Source organism: Centrocercus urophasianus, unplaced genomic scaffold, assembly GCF_019232065.1.
Source record: "Centrocercus urophasianus isolate 14NV4802_14NV808 unplaced genomic scaffold, USGS_Curo_1.0 seq_17, whole genome shotgun sequence".
NCBI classification, from domain to species: Eukaryota; Metazoa; Chordata; class Aves; order Galliformes; family Phasianidae; genus Centrocercus; species Centrocercus urophasianus.
In genome coordinates, this window is record NW_024884722.1 from 30,347,278 (window position 1) to 30,365,785 (window position 18,508).

Below are 18,508 nucleotides of genomic sequence, written 5' to 3' on the forward strand. Positions count from 1 at the left end.
TTGTTTTAAGGGCAAGAAGTAAAATATGGCTGAATTAAATTAAATTTAAACAAGGAACTACGGAAGGCCTCCTAAACTGTCAGTGTCCATTTAGTGAAGCTACCTTCCTCTTTGATACAGTGAATTTTACCTGAATCACAAAACGTAACAACCATCACAACAGGGCTCCTAAAAAAAACAAACCTCTGGTGACCAGTGCTCTAACACGCGCTCTTCTGTCACAGCACAGAGGCTCAGCTCACTCCAGACTGCTTAAAAGGGCTTTCATTTGATGTAAATTAGGAACAGAAACATCTGTGGCTAAGAGGGCTTGAGAGCTCACTTTTGCTTGACTCCCATTATTTTGATGGAATCTGGCAAACAGAGTAGTTCCTTGAAACAAAGCTGATGACACTTTGCTTGATATTTCTTAATACTCAAGTTGAGATTTTCATTTGTTTATAAGAATTTACCATTTAGAAAGGATTCGATACACCTCTCACTGTCTCCTGTAATACTCCAATTTTGGCCTTGCTAACAACATCATTTTCAGTTGTTTCAAAGCACCAAATGTGTATGAATGGGAGGAAGAAAACAGCATGCATTAGAAAGTAATGTGCATCATGGGCTAAATATATCAGTTGTCTTCCACTTCCTTGTTTAAAATTAACTACATATTTCATCATTGTGGGATTCTATTAACTCACGTATAAATATATTCAGAACATGACTAAATACATTTCAAACATAGTTTGAACAGATTGCTTTCTACTATCAGAAGCCCCTTTGTTTAACTCAAGAGCCAGGCAAACGACACCATCTGAACTGCCTACCTTGGGCACTAGTTAGCATGCCTAAGTTTAGGTCTAGGTTCTGAATTTACTCTGAATTAACTGTGTCTCATCTCTACATTTTTTCCTTCAGATCCATTAATGTGCTGTACTGAAAAATTCAAAAATGATTCAAGATTTAAGTCCCCCACTTCACCTATAAACCATACTTGTGAGCTAAGGTACAGGGAAATGCTCAGATAGACACTTTCAGTGTTGAATACATTACTAGGGGGCTCAGCAAACTCTACTGCAGGATCAAAATGCCCCACGGCCCATTGAAATAACTCTTCTTAAAAAAATCCCTGCTTGGTGTTTTCCATTATCTGTCCTGATTAAAAAAAAAAAAAAAAAAAAAAAAAAAAGAGTTATGAAAGATGAGAGAATTCTTGTTCCCATTGCTCAGATGCTAATAGCAACATGGTGATGTTCTGCCATAGGCGGCAGGAATGCAGCCAGGCTATTAAATGTTGTAGCTGGCAGGATTACTTACATTTTGCAGCTGGACTCGGCTTTGTGCCATACACTCTGACTTTGCCATCATGCTAGAAGCATTTAGGCTGTAGGTTTTCCTATTCTGCGTTTCTTTCAGCTGTTCATGAATTTGCTTTGTTTGTTTCCTGCAGAAAGAAAGAAAATTCATGTAAGAGCGAGCTAGTTTCAACTCCTACTATAGCCACGATATGTATATAACTAGGGGTCCTTTTTTTTTTCTCCAAACTTCACCACATTGGAATAACCAGCTGCATTAATTCACCAGTGTCTAATATTTCAATGCAGTGGTCATTTTCTGGAGAAGCTGAACAAAAGAAGAAAAGAGCTCTTCTCTCAAAAATGTCTTCTATTCTCAGATTACTACAATAGCATGCTGGCTGTTTTAGCACAGAAATTTGAAAGAAAGATTATCTACAACATATTTAACAATTGCAAGTAGGCCTGGATATTAAAAAAGCATTTTGCTCAGATTTGGAACAGAGATTTTGGCAAATACAGCAGCATTTGTCTCTGTTTGTTATAAAATGTGTGACAGAATCAAACATTTCTGCTAGCAGCTCATTAGACTTCACCTACTATCTTGCATACATCAGCTTTTGCTTACATGCTTTAATCTGGAAAAAAGCATCAGTAGTGTATCTGAGGCTACTTTTGACATATTACACTATGATCCACTATGTCACAGCTGACAATGCCTCTAAGACAAGTCATTTGCAATATTCAAGAGATAACTATATGATTAAAAACAGCTTTCTCTTTCTGCCGTATTATATTGACAAACTGAGTTCTAAAGTTCTACACATTATTGTGGATTTCAGGCAGAAAGCTCTATTTTAAGGAAGTATTTTATCCTCTGCCAGCAGATAAAGCTCAGTTAAGCAAATACAGTCAGCAGAATATATTTGAGGCCTTTAATCGGAGACTGCTCTTTGGGAAAGATACACTGTTGGAGTTCTAAATGAGAAATAAGTCCCCACTCCTAGTTTAATTCTTTCCTTCCTACCTTATTCTCCTCAGCAGATGCACTGCATGCAGCAATACTACAAAGACCCTGGAGCCCACCCAGCAAGGTCAAGGACTGGCCAGCAGCAGCAACCCTGCTTCGCTGTGCTATGCACAGCTTCTGTACAGCAGCTGATGCTGAGCCAAATTTCAGCAGGCAGCGAGTGATTTTTAACATTACAACTGAGATTCTATAAGGTAATATACGAAGAAAAACAATTTAATAATTAGTTTCCCTTTAATGTTCATGTAACCTAACGCTGATGTTAGGTTTATGCATATTCATTTTGCCAAAAAATAGGATGCAGGATTATAAAACTTGAAATTAATAATTTAAAGTTACTGCTTAATATATTTATTTCGTATTTTTAGTCTTTAAAACAAATGAGTCTTCTGTGTTTTACTTCACAGATATTCTGCAATAAAGTATTATCTTGGCAAGAAAATGAAGTCACTGGTCATCTATAAAATCCTAAGCCATAAAGAGAAGCCCATTGCTTTTTATTGTGGTCTCCCCTCTGTTGTTAACACTTAAGAGTAATTTCTTTACTACTGTGAAATGAAAAATTGGAAGGGCATAGTGTTTAGTTATAAAGTTCTAACTTGCCCAGAGAGAGTATATTTTAAAGGATTTTTAATACACTGTATAGCAAATCACATACATCTAGCAGCAGGTATTATACAAACATCACAATGAAGAAGTCAGGGTCTGCTTCTTCAAATAAACTTCCTTTTCCCTGCCAGATTGTGCACCATTCAGTTTCCCTAGATGTTAAGTAATATTTGATAAAAGTTAAACAAGAAGATCATCCCCCAGACAGGAGGAATGCTTGGATAACCTGCAAGAATGATGGAGACACGTCTGCATGATGAAAAGATCTGAAAATCTGTTGTGCTAACACACATCATGGTTGATTCATTTTAACTTTGCTGCTTCAGCCTTAACTTCGCTTTTATACCCTTGAGACACTGGGCAGCATCAGAGATACAATAATGTTTTATGCGGCCTCTATGCAACCCAGTTCAGGCACTCTTGTGTGGGCCAGGAGCTTCACATGGGTGCTCAGACCAAGAGGGATGAACAAAATGTTTCCCTTAGTCTCCAGTGACTTGGAATCATGCTTTTAGAGGGAGTGTTCCAGGCTGACCTGTACTGAGGTGAGCCTGGTATGCAACCATGGTCACCTGCTGAAGTTTGAGTCAAGGCATTAGCAGAAAAACAACATGCAGACTGATAATTAGTTACTGACTCTTTCCAGGCTTTTGTGGGAATGGTACTAATAACAAAAGGGGAAAAAACCTCATGAGCAGTGAAAACATTTAAGAACTCAATTTGAAAGGCAAGAGAAATTGCAGTGCTACTTAACTTCTATAGCTTTTGACATCTCCAACTATTTCTGCATAGCCACAGCATTCCCATCTCCTGCCTTAGATTGGGCAAACTCTACTACCTCACCTGCCTGGTCGTCATAGATTCGGTTATCTAGACAACGAACAGGCATGCTAACTTCCTGTGAAGGCAGGGACAAAGCAGTGAAAAGGCTTACTTTCTGGACAGTTTGCAAGATGGGACCACAATCAGGCACTTAGGGATTAGTATGCTAACACTGCTGTGCTTCCTGTGTTTGAAAGGACCTCTTGACAGAACTGAAGGTGCTCATTTTCTCAATACTCCTCAAATTTCAGATTCCAGAATCTGGCATAAGTACACTTCAATTCTTCTCAGTAACTCCTAACTATCAGTTAAAACCAATAATAAAACACAAACCTGAGATAGGAACCACTACAGTCCTCTGAGTGCAACTTTGATGCATTATTTCTACTCATTATTTTTAAAAATAGCTGCCCCACCACAGAATCCCCTTGGTTTATGTTCCTGTCAGACTCTAGCTCGAAAGAACAGTTAAACAGAATCCCTTAAGTCATTAGAACAGGTAAGGGGGCTTAGAAAAAAATGAACCAGGTCCAAGTCTTCACTCAAATCATGTGCACAGTAGTGCTGAAATTTGTGCAAAAAGGGGAAAAAAATAAAAAGGTCTGGTGATTTTTCCAGTGTGCATTTCTCCTTTTCCTGAGAGAAAGCTCGAAACATTTTTTTTCCTGCAGAAAGTAGTTTTCATCAGATTTCCTTCCCATTAAAATAAATTTATGGTCTGTGTGTATTCAGATAAGCATCCAACTTCTAAATTGTAGAAACCTCCACATTCTTAATACTCAGCCACCATGGCTAACCTCATGCAGGTAATATTTATATTGATGTATGTTTTCTCATTAGCTCTAGTTTGAACAGCAATGAAGGATGATAGCCATACAGAACATATTTATAAATGCAGTGGCGTTAACAAGCACATCATGTAATTGCCATGAGGCTTGTGTAGTCAAATTTCACACACAGCAATAAATATTAAAGATAATGTCCAGTGGAGGAGATAAAGAAAAATAAAATGAAAAGTATTTTGCTTGAAAAAAGTTTAGTACAGATGATTCCACCTTAGTTATACAGTTCCACATCCTTGTGAACTAGAAATACTCAGTTATGCAGCTCACATCATCAGTTTACAACTCTCAGCTAATGGCTGCAGTTATCCACAAGGAACTTGACTGTTCACACATTGCTAACTTTTGCCTTTATTCCCAGCATACAGAAAAAAGAGGGACATTAAGGAAAACAAAATGCAGAACAAAAATTAAAAAAAGGTATCATAAACCTTTAGTTTTCAAAATAAGGCAGTGATTAATGCCAATTATTGTCCAGAGAAAGGAATACAAGGGACACAACCTCTTCTTTCCTGGTATAGGAAAACAGAAAGGACATGTAATACTTGTTGTTTGTGTGCTTGGCTTTTTGTTTCGTTTTGTTTTTTTTTCACTTAGATATTCTAGCCATGGAGAACTGTTCTAACCTGCCTGGAAATAACAACAGCTTCAAACAGAGGGGAGAAACTGAAGAACTGGAAAGCCGTAAAAAGGACAGAAGCTGAAAAACAAACACTAGACAAAGGCTCTTACTTTGTTTTGAAGTAGAACGCTGCACAAAGCATGCCCACTACGACTATGCCAAAGACGATACAGGAAATAGACAGCACCTGGCGCTGGTAAATTTCTTCGCTCTCTGTAAACAGCAAAATTGAGAAATATGAAGGCATCAGAAAACAGTACTTGTAAAAAGTGGATTTCTGTACAACATGGTTTCACCAGTGATGGACAAATAAGTGAGATTTTGGAGTTCTGAGTTGCCCAGTTCCTCAACAGAATGAATGTTTCTCTGAACCTCTCATCTCGTAGAGGTATGGTCTCCTAGGAAAGTCTTACAAAATGGTCGCCAAACACATTCAAAGATTCATAAGCATAAAAATTGGGGAAGTTTAACATTTTCTTTGCCCTGTATGCCCCTTTCCCGCTTTTTAAAAGATCATGCTTCCCCTGTCAGTGGAATAAAGAGCCCTACAACCATGGAGCTTAATTGGCTTAAGACAAGATCCATCAGAGCTCTCCCAAAGTCCCACAAGACTCGGGAGTTCATTTTTAGCTACCAGAAAAATGGCAGGTTTTTTTTTTTTTTTCTTTTCTTTTCTGATAGCATGGTTATTCTTGTACAGCGAAAAAATTAATTCAACCAACTTTGGATTCCAAAGACTATTACGTCACAATGCATCCTGGATATCTCAATTTTCTGAAGTAATTTCGTTAATAAATCTCATCACCTACCAATTGACTTCAAAACAGGAACAGAATGAATTAAAAAAAAAAAAAAAGAAAAAAGCTAAGAAAACAAGAGAAAGATCTCATTCATGACTACAGACAGAAGCTGATGGGCAAATGGAGTTTCACACACTGAATTTATCAAGAGCTCCTAAATACTCTATTATATTTTTATTAATTCTACCACTTCTATAGTACAAACTGTTATAAGATTGTTGTTTCAGGGTCACTTTTCCAAAACATATAGCACATAAAATAATCTCTTCATTCATGAGTTTGAGGTAGAAAACCAACATGGAGGATTATCAAAGCACAGTACAAGCTCAGTACACTGGCAAAGCTACGTTTCCTTTCTAAGTCAGAGATCTTCAGTGCAGAACATCTGTAAACATGGATACCAGACTCATGTGTTAAGTGGGTTTACAGCAACTCCACATTCTAAGTGTGCAAGGTTCTAAGAAGAAAGAATGTATGACAACACTAAGATTAAACTGGGCAAATATTGGAAAAATCATAATCTAACTGGAACTTCATTTAAATACTGTATTTATTACAATGACTAAATACTACGTACAGTGTCCTCATCAGTACTAATTATTTATTACCCAAGAAAAAAATACTCAGACTACTCCATTGCCATTTCTAAACATTTGGATTTTTCAAGAACAATCTGTCTCTAGCAAAAGTCCAATTTCCCTATCATAAGCTGTTTCAAAAAAAAATTACAAGTAGCAAACATTTGTTTCTTAATTACTTCTTTACTTGCTCACTCAAAGAATAATATAGTGATTAAGAACTCATTTCTAAGATGCAAAACATCCTCAGCTCCTGTTGACTTTTCTTCCTCATTTAGTTTTGAAATTCCAGATGTTGTACTGTTATGGTACTGTTTTAAACATTACAAGAAGTAAATACAATAACCTAGGAAGTCTGAAACACAGCCAGAAATGTAATTCATTAGAAAACATTGGTAATATAGCAATAAAATAGATTTCATCAGAGCTTTAATCCCATTCCTTACAGCATGAATATAATTTGGATCTAGAAAGTAAATTCCTATAGCAACCAACTACGGATTTGGGGCTTCTTGTTCCTTGTTTTTCACTACTGTGCATAAATACAGAGCTATCCACCTTCCATTTCCACTACAATGCTCATAGGACTGATCTTATGCATTTCAAATCACTTTGTCAGGGTGAACACACTGCAAATAGTTAAGGGATTATTCAGCTTCACAACTGTCAATCTATTCTGACTCAATGCCAATTTCAGCATGTTCTGCCTAAGATCACAAATAAAACATACATACTTACAAACAGTAATTTCACTCAGACATTGCATATAATTAAAAAGAAACAGATGTAAGTCTTGTGAAAAAAGACCTACTTTTGCTTTTCTGTCAACTTAGGTGTCCATTAAAAACTTTATTGCTTTTGTTGTTTCGTTGAAACTGAATTTCATATGTCCATGGTCTTTCGTCAGTTCTGAATAGCTATCACTGCCTTGTTAAAGATGCTTTAGAATACATTTTGCCAAGATAAAAGCACTTCAGAGACTGGACAATATTATCCTGCCCAAACCACTATGTGAAGATTTAAGTCTTTTGTGGAGACTGTTTAATCCCTGTCATGTCACTAGCTCTCAAGACATTCTGATCAATGCTTTCTTTACTTTCTGTTTATTCCGTATGGCACATATTTAAAGAACCAGTTATTGATTAGCTTAACTCCATTAGACACCTTTGTTCATTTTTTTTTGTATCCTTTAAATCTGTGTTTATGTATTGGACTCCATTTTCCATCTCAAACATCTTAAAATATAATCAGTTTAGCATTTTTCTATTCTCAAGTCTTCCACATCCTTTTTGTTTTTCCTTTAAAAACAAATCAAAGCCCTTCCTTTTGACAGAAATTTAATCTGAATCTCCCCGAAAACTTTGAAGGTCTCCTCATTGTTGACATGCTTTAAGTCCACCATTGCCCTGAACTTGTACAGTACAACTGAGCTCTCAGAAGCTGAGGTGTGCAAATAAGGGCCCTTGAACCTAACACATGATAAGCCAGAGAGCTTCAGCGGAGTGCTGCTGAGTGCTCTTGCTCTCACAGAACAGAACACCAATGAAAATAATGTGCAAAAAAGAGAACCAAAGATTACTTCTCCTTAGCTGTAGATGCATCAGCCTACACAGACGCACGTATTCACACACTGTAACAAACTACCCAAGGTAATATAAATTGTGACTCAAATTATTAGATGTCTCTCTCTACTGATAATTATTCATACATTCCTGGTGAAATAGACTATCTTGATTACATTTTATTGAAATAAACATTCTAGGGACTAACTAACAGGCAAGAAAATGCTGCAGCTAAAAACCCAAACTATAAGCTGATGTTGATATTCTCGGATAATCCAGTTAAGAATGCAGAACAGTATTTCCATTCAGCATTGAAATTATACGCATACCAACAAACATAAACCAGCTGAACAATAAAACAGTGAATTGATTTGACTATTTTGTTTAGTGTAAATTATGGAAAGAATGATCCATTAAGACAAGACAAACTCATGTGGAGCATTAAGTCCCTCAGGACAGGTTCCTGTAGGCAAATCCTCATTCACCATGTACACCATTTACATATCCAGCCCACTTTCATTTACATAATTGATTCTTTCTTGTCTTCATTGCCACAACAAACTTAATTCACCTTTCACCTTGCCCCTTTCATCATTCTAAGCTTGAATTCAACTTCTCACACCTTTACTAAAAAGCTTATTTCACATATTTGCTACTGTTATGAAATATAAAATTGACTATTGGTGACCCATGAAAGCAATGCTTCTTCTAGTGATCACACTGCAGTCAAATTTAACCTGCCACTGAAAAAAGTACATGTCATATTCCAGGTGTTGTGTTCCCTTTTGATTCTCTTGCTCTTTAAAATTTACTCTTAAAGGCTGTCCTCTCTCTGCATTATGCATATGGAAAGACCTGCTGAAGCATGCACATAAAACTTCAGGGGATAAAATGTGTAGGACAGACATTTTTCTCATGATTGCTACTTCTGAAGAATGTAGTGCTTTGGTTGTGTAAGTAAGTTGAAACATGCCTCTCCTTTGTAACTTTGCTATAAAAGAATAGGGGTATGGGTTCCTTGAGAAAGAACTACATGTATTTCTATCCATACGACTGAGGAAAAAAAAAAATCAGCTAACAAAAACAGATTAATGTAGACTTTGTTAGCCTAACGTACAACACCATTACCAGCCATAATCACTTGATCCTCTAGTTTTATTGTATATTTTCTCAGTTCATTGAAATAACTTTGAAAGTTATTCCAACTATAAAGAACTGTGCTGGCCTAGTGAAAATTATAACAAAACACAAATAGTGACTTTCACATACCTCAGTAGCATCATTTGCTACTTAGAAAATTACTAGTGTCCTGTATCCTCAGAGGACCGTATAGAAGTCTTCTGTACAACAAAAGAGGAGGACTGCATGAAAACTCAGTGCACACTGAGATTTCCAATGGAGCATGGATTATCACAAATGAAAATGCAAATGATTAGTTAAGAGCATATTTCCCAATATACTTAGATTTATATGTGACAAATACTGAACTATATAAGGCGTTCTAAATATAATTTATGAAGAGAATAAAAAAAGACTGCAAGTTCCACAAAACAATCTGTGATTGCCTCAGCATCAGACTTTCAGCTCTCCCAAGAGTTTTCCCTGTTCTTTCACTTGCAAAAACCTGCCACACAGACGCACTGCCATATGCTGTGGCTTGTTCTAAGGCAGAGTGATTTAGCAGTTAAAATACGACAAGCCGCAGTTCACAAATTTCTTTGACCTTGAGTAATTCAAGAGCCTTACATCTTCCATAACCATGAGGATAATGCTTCCTTCTCCTATTTCAGAGTTTAATATGATAAACTTTGATAAACATCTCAAACTCAAAAGGAAGAAGCCAAGGAAAATAAATAAAAAATAGAAAAACCTGTCCCAGCTAAGTCTGCTCCAATTTCATTAAGAGCCTATGTGCTCTCACATAAAATGCCATACTTCATTCTAGTTCTCAGATATCTTTCTTAGACATTGAGTTTTCTTCCTTCAACTTGTGTCTGGGTAGAATTCTCTTCTGGAAGGGTTTCAGAATACTTCAGTTCTCAAGTAAGGAACGGAAGTTTGTACCCCATATCACTTACAGAAAGGCCAGTGTCAAGGTTAATTGCACAGATTCACATTTCAGGCTAGAATTGGATCAAGATAACTTCTGCTGGCTAACGTTCACAAAGCATTTCATAGCTGTAATAGTTAACCTCCCTTGGGAAGAACAGTTCCACGATTCCAGTGGTAACAAAGATTAAGAAAATACATTTTCTTGTGCCCATGGAATGTCTACAGCAAAAGTACTTTACCAAGAGCAAAGTGAAATAGATGTAATTCATTATCTATTACAATTGCATGACATTATACAATGTTTGACTATTGACATTTAATCCTAGTGGGATCATTTTCTGTGTATGCAGAGGACAGAGAAGGAAAGGACGATTGCTCAACCTCTCTGAATGACCTATTTTTGAGTACTTGATTCTACACTATTAATACTGCATTAGCAGTGGTTTTGCATGGCATATTACAAACTGAAGTAACAAACTAAGCAGAATGTTAAAAACTCATCATGAAAAACGGATGCAAAGGCAGACGATTCTAAACCTGAGCTCTCAGGGTCAGTTATTTTAGGTTGCTCAGTGAAAGGCCAAGTCTCATAAAATTAATAAACCAAAATCTCATGAAAAATTAGGTCCATCAAGCCCACTCTTAAAAAACAAAATAAAACACAAGCTAGAAAATGAAATCACTCTCCACCTTTTGTCTCATTCTATTTTCAAAAACAAAACAAGAAAAAATTGAGACGGGCTAATGTTAAATAAGAATGTGCAAAATATTTTACAATAGGATTGAACATGCTAGCATTCTTAGTAATTACTACTTGTTATGATGTGAGTATTTGATAAGCCCTTTTAAACAGCAAGATTTCAATTTCTGAAGGTAAATTAATTTTAACTTTAGCTTCCTAAGAAAACAATAATTTCCTTTTATCTGCAGGCAACTATAGTTTTTATCAGCTATAAAGAGTGTTCAAATCTAGCAAACGTTCAGAGCCTCAATTAAGTACTTTCAATATAATAAACGTATTAAAATAGCTTGAAGTAGTTCTGTGGGCATTTAGGAGTTGAGAAGTAGCTTTTGCATTTTTTTCAGAAAATGTTTGGTTAGGAGTTTTTCCTATATTGACAACTTACAACCAGGACAACACAAGTCTGTTCTGATCTATTTTCATCCCACTTCTAAGATTGTTAAGATTATTCATTTATTAACAAAATTCACTAAATAAGTCTTATCAGCCTCTGTGTGCATGCTCATTGCTAGCACTGATCAAACTGCTATCGAACTAAGAGTTAAAAACATTTGTATTTTAGTAACTTCAGCGTTTTAGCTGGTAGCTAAGGCTTGAAAACATACAATCAAGTCTTATGTCACTTTTGCTTACTGAGAACCACAGCTTTAAGTATCTCCAGTTTCTACTGATGCAAATTTAATCATTTAAATGAGGTCAATCACCATCAGACCAGTCTCAGTGATGGCAAACTAACCACAGAATGACAGTATGCAAAAAAATGATTTAGTTTCATGGCCAAACACCAACCAAGCAGATACTGTGCACAGTTCAAGCTTCGAGTTTATAACATTGTTGATCAGTCTCACATCTCATAATATCACATTCTGATATCTCATACTATCATATAATTTTGAAACCACTTGAAATTTGGGTAAGAAAATCCACATATGCACAATAAATTACAAAATCTGAACGATAGTCAGTGGTCTTCCATTGAACAAAGGAACTTGCAACATTTCCTGCGCTGCACATAAAAATGCTTCTAACTTCTCACAAATATGTAAAAAGCTTTCAAGTGTAAATCACAGCAGCTATGATTTACTGTATAATTTTCTTTCCAGAAAGGTTTAGATATGTTTGGCTTTTATTTTTCAATTCTTATGGTTTTTGTTTTTAATGTATATTCTTACATGCTGTTAGTTATTTGCCAAGTCCTAGAGATCTTTCAGGACCACACAGATTTCTCTTAGATCATTATTCCTTCGCTTTCTCTGACTGTCTGTGTAAATGCTACAATTCTGTATGATCATCTTTAACTGAGAGGTAAGAGTAGTAATAGTATGCTATCCCGGTTCCACAGTGACTCACTGTCTTGTGTCTCAATTTTTGGCTGCTTCTGGCATATTTTTCTTCTCTGATTTTATCAGCTTTAATTTTTTCTTTTTTTTTTTTAATATCTTTTAATAAAAAACCATTTTGCTCTTTCAAAATGTTGTTTCTATCAACTTTTTTTTTTTTTCCCTCGAAATCAGCATGAAAAATCTTTCAGCAAAATTTCCACTCTGCATTCACACTTCTTGTAATGGGACCTTCTGTTTCTGCAAAGTCCGTTTTCTCAAGGGCTCAGCTGTGCCTTGCAGCTCTCCTGAGGTCTTGGTTCAGCCATACTTCATGTTAATAAATGGAGGGATTAAAAGGAAGGACATTTAGACACAAGACTCTTGCATGAGTTAATACACATACATGTATACTGAGATTAACCCAAGTTGTGACTATCCCAAGTGCAACAGGTATCAAATCAGATGCTTAACTGTTGCACTCTAAGTCACTGTATGCATAACTCCATAGTTTGGAGATAACTGTTACATAAAAATATTATAATAATCTTATAATGCAACAATATTGTTTAATTCTGGCTTGCTAATTCCTTAGGTGATGAGAGTTTTCTTATTTGAGACCATAGGCATACCTAACATCTAATGTAATAACGTCTTCATTTCCCAGCATGTATTTTATTGTATCTCAGATCTTGCATTGCTGTTACCAGAGAAGACCAATCACTGGAATTTCTCCCACGGGTGAGGCTTATATATTCTGTATGTTGCTCACTTACCAATATTGAACATTTCATTCAAATCTCAAGCTAACGTCAGAGCTGCCAAAATATATTTAACAGTTACTGTTGATGGTTACATTAACAGAAACTCACAGTAAGCCAAGCAATATTATAATTAAATACTGTCTCTGTTTTGACTACTGCTATTTAAACCAGGGTGATTTTTATTTTTTTTAATCTACGGAAAACCAGTGACAGGAGAACTAGAGAAAATTGTTAGTAACCTGAAACCTGAAATATTTGAGTAGAAATGTGATCTTCTACTCGGGAAGGCTTTGGAGGGTGAGAGCACTGAGCACAAGGACTTGGCTGCAGAAAGATTACGACACAGGGTTCTGCATCGCTGCCGAAGTACAGCATTTCACAAACAGGACTTGGCAGGCACAGGTCTACGTATTTACTCTCTTTTTGTTTCAAGTCCCAACTTTTTAACCTGGCTCCTCCTTCCAAGTCAAGTGACCAGAGATGGATGAAACAACCAGGAGAGAAGACTGCCAGATGGAGCTGAACAAGTATCCCTCACAGCACTGTTACCACTGGTGCTTCTCTTGAAACCATCCCAGCGGAAGCCCCCCAGTGCGTGAAGAATTAAGGGACTGTTTACTTGTGCAGCCAGTACTTGTTCTACTGATTTTCCCTAGCTACACCATGAGCCAGGGGAAACAAGGAGGAGACCTGGCTGTGTGCACTGCCAAGGTACACTGGCATCCCCCTGGCCTTGTTACAAAACATTCCTGTCAGGTTCACATCACAGCACATGCGTGTTTGATCACTGTAATGACTACAACACTTAAGGCAGGATAAATCCCTACAAGTAATCAGAGAGCCACCCAGTCTATGTTGGCAGAGGGAGAAAAGTCAATATGGTGCCTGTAAGCAGCTATACTCTTCCTTTAATCCTCCAGAGGCATTTTGCCAATGAGAGGGATAATAGATCCAGTGTTCATACAGAGCAATGGTAGATATTTAATGTCTATAAATGCGAGTAGCAGTCTTAAGACACGGTTAAGCCTTCAGCCCACGAAACGTCTAGCAGACTCGCTCTGTGTGCTCACCCCCGGTAAGGGATCTAGTTTGTGAACTTGGCAGTAGCTATAGGTAAGCAGCAGGCTGCCAAAACCAAACTACTTGAGTGTCAGCTAGTCTGGGTACACGACTGCTGGGACTGCTGCAGTGCAAGTCTTTTCAGATGCCTTTGCTTCAGGATTGTCGAAGGGGATTAAAATCTTTAGCAACTGCCATATTCCAAGACATCTATTAGACATCCTAATTGTGCTCACAGATCAAAGAAAATTCTTAAAATAGTTAAAATACAGTTTTCTTTATTCTTCTAACTCCTTTTACTGGCCTCCCAAAATGATAAGTGCAAAAAACCAATGTATAGTCCCACCTCCATATATGAATGTATTCAGACACATTTTAAACACCTGTCATAGCCCCAAAGGATGCAACCATATGCTTCAAGGCAAGGATGCACATAACCAGATTTTTTGCTAATAGATTTTTGCATTTCAAAATCCATGACATATGCTGATCTTTCTTCAAGAATGAAGTACATGAATTGTCAGAAAAAAAATCCACAAACCTGCCACTTCAAACAGATGCATGGTGATCCAAAACCCTACAGTGCAATGCTAGTTCTTTCAGTTTACAGAATAAGGCATTAGACTCAGCAATAGCAGAAGTATTTTCAGAATGATGTGCTATCAGTTTATAGTTAGAAGTGACTTAAATTTAAAAAAAAATAAAAAATTATCTCAGATCTAGAGGAAGTTATTAAGAAAATGGAGACAGCAGTTCATGGCAGAAAGACAAGACAAAATGGGCTGCATTTGTGATGAGAGTTGCCAGCTGGATATGAAGAATAAGAACCTCTTTGACATCTCTCACCTGCTTTCCTTCTCTGAGAACTAGAGAGGAGATTCCTTCAGAAAGCCTATCTTCATCATCATCTTAGTGGCATACCTCTAACTTCTGCTCTAAAGCAGAATCAGAAAACACCATTCATCAACTTGACAACATATTGCCATCATCAATTTAGAATTCTGATAATACTGCCAGAGAACACAGAATTGACATGTGGAAATACTAATTACAAACTAAGAGGAATGAGTTAAATAAATCGTCATGAAAAAGGTTAGGACTTGAAATATTCTCAGTTCATGTGATTAAAGGAGAGATCAAATCTCAGTTCATCTGTCTTTTTCTCTAACAGTATCTCCCAGTAATGAAAAAAACTGTTCAATGTGGAAAGCCTGTGAAGAGCAAGAGAAATGGTCTCATTTCTATGCTTCTCATTTTGTGTCTTTTCAGCTTTGTCATCAGCAGCAGGTTCACAAATGCTAATTACTTCTCACGTTTTCAGATTATGTTTCAATTAAGATGGAGATGTTCCACAGGAAAACATAAGATTAGCAGGTAACAAAGGTAAGGTACTGTTTGCCCAAACAATCTGACACAGCTAGCATTTGATAAATTGCTACAGCCTGCAAATCCGTTGATTAGAACACAGCTGCCAGGGAAGCATGATGCTCAACAGATACTGCCAAGCTTCCAGGTATGTCCATTAATTAACTTCAAACATTTACTGAATTATTAGCTCTTGACCAAGGCTAGAAACACATCAGATGTAGAATTATAGGTGCTACACTTCTTTTCTTTGCAGTGTTTCAACTATCAGAAATTGCTGTATGCTTGGCCTCTTCCACAGCTAGCTCTCAGGCCTGACTCACTGGGCATTCTGAGGGTACCTGTCTGTCAGTAGTGCTTCAGTAACTGGTGGGAACAGTGACTGCTACATCATTAACATCCACAATGAAGTTGCTGATAAAGCCTGAATTTAGCATTTTGGATGCAAAGTGAGGAAATAAAGCCCAGGTTGTATCTTGTTTCTCTATCTACATTTGACTCATTTGAACAAGACTAACACTATATTGAAAATACAGGTGTACTGCAGGCTAGCGCAGACATGTCTAATATCTATGATCAGAAAAAGGTTTTAAGAGAAGATGATTTTTAGAGGAATCAAGTTTAAATGAAATTAGATCATTCAGACTAGTGGACCTTAGAGCTATTACCAGAACACACTTGTTCTATGACTGGAACAAACTTGTAAGAGTTGCTGGCAGAGACAAGAAAGTTTTAAGATGAAATTTGATGAATAACAAGTTAATAGTTGGGAATAACATTCAAGAACACTCAACTTCCTCATAGGCCAAGTTTCCTCAAACCCCAGTATCTTCTCACTTGCAGCTTTAATTATACCCTTCTGAATATTTTCATCTTGTTGAGTCTTTTCAAGTTGGAAATCTTGAAGTGATACCTCAGATGAGTTAATGCAGGAAATCCATTAACAGCATAGAGTACAGTGAAACTAGCTAGAAACAGTGGGACTGATTCTGGTCTACACTATAATATACAAAAGAAATTTCACTAAGAACAGCCACAATGGTGTAAAACCAGAGAGAGATCAGACTGTGTACAACCTGACGTTACTTCACATTGGCTGGAACAAGATTTGTCATTCAGATGAGAGTTTTCTGCTTATGTTTTGTCCTAATTAGTTCTTATTGAACAAATAATCCATTTCCAGATATTCTTAATTGGCATATGGAACATCAAATGCTCCAAAACGTGGAATCAGATTTCAGAAAAGGCAGAGAAGGAAATAAACCACCAGCTATGTGTCCCAATTTAGCAAACCCTTCATTGATCACACTTCTATTAGATAATGCCAAATTTCAGCTCATTAAAAAAAAAAAAAAAAAAAAAAACAAAACAAACAAACAAACAAAAAAACAGATAATTTACAAGAGGATGGCTTTTGAATTCTCTGCAATCACATTTTGAAACAGTGGCCAGGATGCTCACTGAACATACTGCATACTTGCTCTCACCTGAACATCCTGCTCCATGTTTTATTATTAGCCATCTCACAGACAAAATCACGCACTGAGTAATTTCTGCACTGAAAGGTTACAAAGGTTACAAACTTTACCACTTTTTTTTTTTATACTGTGTCAGGCAGAGTACTACAATACTGTAATGACTCCTTAAACTAAGTAATTAATTTGCTATCAATGAAGAGACATTGAATATCACACATATGCACATGACCTGGAGATATGCTGGCTTGGCTTTAAGAAAGGTTGGAGCTACAGAATTCAAGCAAAACACCATTTTTTTTTTTAATGTTATAATTAATAGTTTCATATATTACACATATACTGCCTCATTGTTTATCTCCAGTAACATTCAACATGTGTCAGTGAATGTCAATGAGTGCCACTTTTTCCACGTGAAGGAATTTTCACAGCACACCTTTCCTTCATATGCACTTCCATGTCAGATGCCATTCTGTCAAATCACCCTTCTGCTGCCATCTGTCACACAACAACAAAGTATAATGGAACATTGGTAGGAAGGTTCAACTTCCATACCGCCAACATCCGCCAACACAATAACATAGGAAACACTACTTGTGGAGCAGCCTTTGTACATATGTATATACAGGTTACCTTATACACACACACACAAACACAGAGCCCTCTTTCTCTGTCAGTCCCTCTCAACTCTTGTTTCTCTGCACGTGATCTCCTCTGGCAATATGAGACCACAGCTGATTATGTCACCACTTCAGGTGACTCAAGTGCCAGCAATGGAAATTCAATAAAGAAATGAAGTAGCAAATTCTCTGAGCAAAGTCAAATACCCAATAAACCTCCACAAGTAACAACTTTGAACTAGACATAAGTTTTCACTTTTCCTTGTTGAAGAAGACAGAGAAGAAATGTGGGACTGAGTTTTAATCATACTGTTTGTCACAATGTGGGACTTCCTTTTTTTTGCTGTTCCAGAAGTGAAAATCACATGTTTCGTGAAATAAATCATGTATGCAAATCACATCTGTATCTGTGCAACAGAGAAAATGCTTCCTTAGCAAACAAACTTTCCTAGCTGCAACCCAACTCAGTGTTCCACACACTTCTTGCATAGAACTATTGTTCAACAGATTTTGCATAACTCTTAACCTCTGAATATGTGAACGCACACTGCGTTTATGGTGAAAACCTGCAGTACTGCCTACATGTTATCATTTGGCAAACCAAAGAGTAGTAAATGAGATTTTTCTTAGCCTCGTAATTTAATATGGTATTATTATGCCATTATATTGATTGTAGTTTATAGTATGAGGATATCTCCAACAGCAGTGAAATCAACAGTAAATTTATGTGACATTTTCTTACAGCAATATAAGCAAGACTGAACAAAAATCGTTCAATATCTTGAAATAAAAGCAGGCATTTCTCAACTCAACAATTTATACTGAGGAATAATAAGAAAAAAAATATTTTAATGATTGCCTAAACTTTTACTTCTTCCCATCTGCTTTGCTTCCTGTCTCTGCTTTGGGAAGCCTTTTGGGTTTAGCAGAAAAAAAAAAAAAAAAGGATGATGCCAGATGTCTCTCT

At 36.6% G+C, this 18,508-nt stretch overlaps 1 protein-coding gene across 1 annotated transcript in view; it reads right to left on the reverse strand.

Moving 5' to 3' along the window:
- Window positions 1–18,508, reverse strand: part of NRG3 (neuregulin 3) — a gene marked incomplete at its 5' end in the record, with an annotated part of 371,341 nt that overhangs the window by 22,990 nt on the left and 329,843 nt on the right. Inside the window, 2 exons of the mRNA XM_042818296.1 lie at window positions 1,303–1,429; window positions 5,316–5,418. Of these exons, the coding sequence (XP_042674230.1) occupies window positions 1,303–1,429; window positions 5,316–5,418 (230 nt within the window). The remainder of the gene's footprint in view (window positions 1–1,302; window positions 1,430–5,315; window positions 5,419–18,508) is intronic.